Source organism: Lagenorhynchus albirostris, chromosome 3 (assembly GCF_949774975.1).
Source record: "Lagenorhynchus albirostris chromosome 3, mLagAlb1.1, whole genome shotgun sequence".
In the NCBI taxonomy this organism is placed as follows: Eukaryota; Metazoa; Chordata; class Mammalia; order Artiodactyla; family Delphinidae; genus Lagenorhynchus; species Lagenorhynchus albirostris.
Window position 1 is genome coordinate 117,569,205 of NC_083097.1, and position 2,386 is coordinate 117,571,590.

The 2,386-nt window shown below is 56.4% G+C and overlaps 1 protein-coding gene across 1 annotated transcript; it reads left to right on the top strand.

The window, feature by feature from the left end:
• On the top strand, nucleotides 1-2,386 carry LOC132518382 (protocadherin beta-4). The gene has a single exon (XM_060146347.1). It carries the CDS (start codon nucleotides 35-37, stop codon nucleotides 2,384-2,386), a length of 2,352 nt encoding a protein of 783 aa, XP_060002330.1. The 5' UTR covers nucleotides 1-34.

The following is a 2,386-nucleotide window of genomic DNA, read 5'->3' on the forward strand; positions in this document are numbered from 1 at the left end:
TGAAGGGACTGGATGTAAGCACTCTGGCTCCAACATGGAGACGCTAGAGAGAATTCAACAAAACAGGCAAGTGATGACATTTATTTTTATAGTATTCTTATCTCAGGCTCACCCTGCGCCTATTCGTTATTCTGTGCTGGAAGAAACCGAGAGCGTCTCCTTTATAGCCCATTTGACCAAGGACCTGGGCCTGGGAATTGGGGAGCTGGCCGCCCGGTCGGCCCAGGTGGTGTGTGACGATGACAAGCAGCGCTTGCTGCTAGATCGCCAGACTGGAGATTTGCTTTTGAGGGAGAAACTAGACCGGGAAGATATATGTGGCCCCGTTGAACCCTGTGTGCTGCATTTCCAAGTGTTCCTGGAAACTCCGGTGCAATTTTTTGAAGGGGAACTATTAATCCAGGACATAAATGACCACTCCCCAGTATTCCCAAATAGGGAAATGCTCCTGAAAATACCGGAAAACAGCCAGCCAGGGACTGTTTTTCCGTTGAAATTAGCTGAGGATTTGGATGTGGGCAGCAATGGTCTTCAAAAATACACTATCAGCCCCAATTCTCATTTTCACGTTGTCACTCGAAATCATAGTGAGGGCAATAAATATCCAGATTTGGTGCAGGACAAAGCACTGGATCGAGAGGAGCAGCCTGAGTTCAGCTTAACCCTCATGGCGCTGGATGGCGGGTCTCCACCTAGGTCTGGCACCAGCATGTTACGAATCCTGATCATGGATGTCAATGACAATGCTCCTGAGTTTGTGCACACTCCATATGAGGTGCAGGTTCTGGAAAACATCCCCCTAGACTCCCCAATACTTACTGTTTTAGCTAGGGATGTAGATGCTGGAAACTTTGGGACTGTTTCCTACAGTTTGTTCCAAGCATCAGAGGAAATTAAACAAACTTTCTCAATAAATGAAGTCACAGGAGAAATCCGACTGACAAAGAAATTGGATTTTGAACAAATTAAATCTTACCACGTGGAAATTGAGGCTACAGATGGAGGAGGCCTTTCCGGAAAAGGCACTGTAGCCATAGAGGTACTAGATGTGAATGACAACGCCCCTGAATTTACCATACCTTCACTCACCTGCTCCATCCCAGAAAATGCTCCTGAGACTGTAGTCTCCATCTTCCGAATTCGAGATAGAGACTCCGGAGACAATGGAAGGATGGTTTGCTCTATTCCAGGTAATCTGCCATTCATTCTAAAACCGACTTTAAAGAATTTCTACACCCTGGTAACAGAGAGCCCTCTGGACAGAGAGAGCAGAGCCGAGTACAACATCACCATCACCGTCACAGATATGGGGACACCGAGACTGAAAACCCAGCACAACATAACCGTGCTGGTGTCCGACGTCAACGACAACGCCCCCGCCTTCACCCAGACCTCCTACACCCTGTCCGTCCGCGAGAACAACAGTCCCGGCCTGCACATCGGCAGCGTCCGCGCCACAGACAGAGACGCGGGCGCCAACGCCCAGGTCACCTACTCGCTGCTGCCGGCCCTCGACGCGCACGTGCCCCTGGCCTCCCTGGTGTCCATCAACCCGGACAACGGCCACCTGTTCGCCCTGAGGTCCCTGGACTACGAGGCCCTGCGGGCGTTCGAGTTCCGCGTGGGCGCCGCCGACCGCGGCTCGCCCGCGCTCAGCAGCCAGGCGCTGGTGCGCGTGCTCGTGGCGGACGACAACGACAACGCGCCCTTCGTGCTGTACCCGCTGCAGAACGCCTCGGCGCCCTGCACCGAGCTGGTTCCCAGGGCGGCCGAGGCGGGCTACCTGGTGACCAAGGTGGTGGCGGTGGACGGCGACTCGGGCCAGAACGCCTGGCTGTCGTACCAGCTGCTCAAGGCCACGGAGCCCGGGCTGTTCGGCGTGTGGGCGCACAACGGCGAGGTGCGCACGGCCCGGCTGCTGAGCGAGCGCGACGCGGCCAAGCACAGGCTGCTGGTGCTGGTCAAGGACAACGGCGAGCCGCCGCTCTCGGCCAGCGTCACGCTGCACGTGCTGCTGGTGGACGGCTTCTCGCAGCCCTACCTGCCGGCCCCTGAAGCGGAAGCGGCGGACGCGGCCCCGGCCGCCCCGCTCACCGTCTACCTGGTGGTGGCCTTGGCGTCGGTGTCGTCGCTCTTCGTCTTCTCGGTGCTGGTGTTCGTCGCGGTGCGGCTGTGCAGGAGGGGAGGGGCGGCCTCGGTGGGTCGCTGCTCGGTGCCCGAGGGCCACTTTCCGGGCCACCTGGTGGACGTCAGCGGCACGGGGACCCTGTCCCAGAGCTACCAGTACGAGGTGTGTCTGACGGGAGACCATGAAACTGGTGAGTTCAAATTCCTGAAGCCAGTATTTCCCAAACTCTTGGTTCAGAACAGAGAGAGAGAAAATTAA

Excerpts from the sequence above, each read along its gene's own strand:
- LOC132518382 (XM_060146347.1), top strand. The coding sequence starts at position 35 with ATGGAGACGCTAGAGAGAATTCAACAAAACAGGCAAGTGATGACATTT.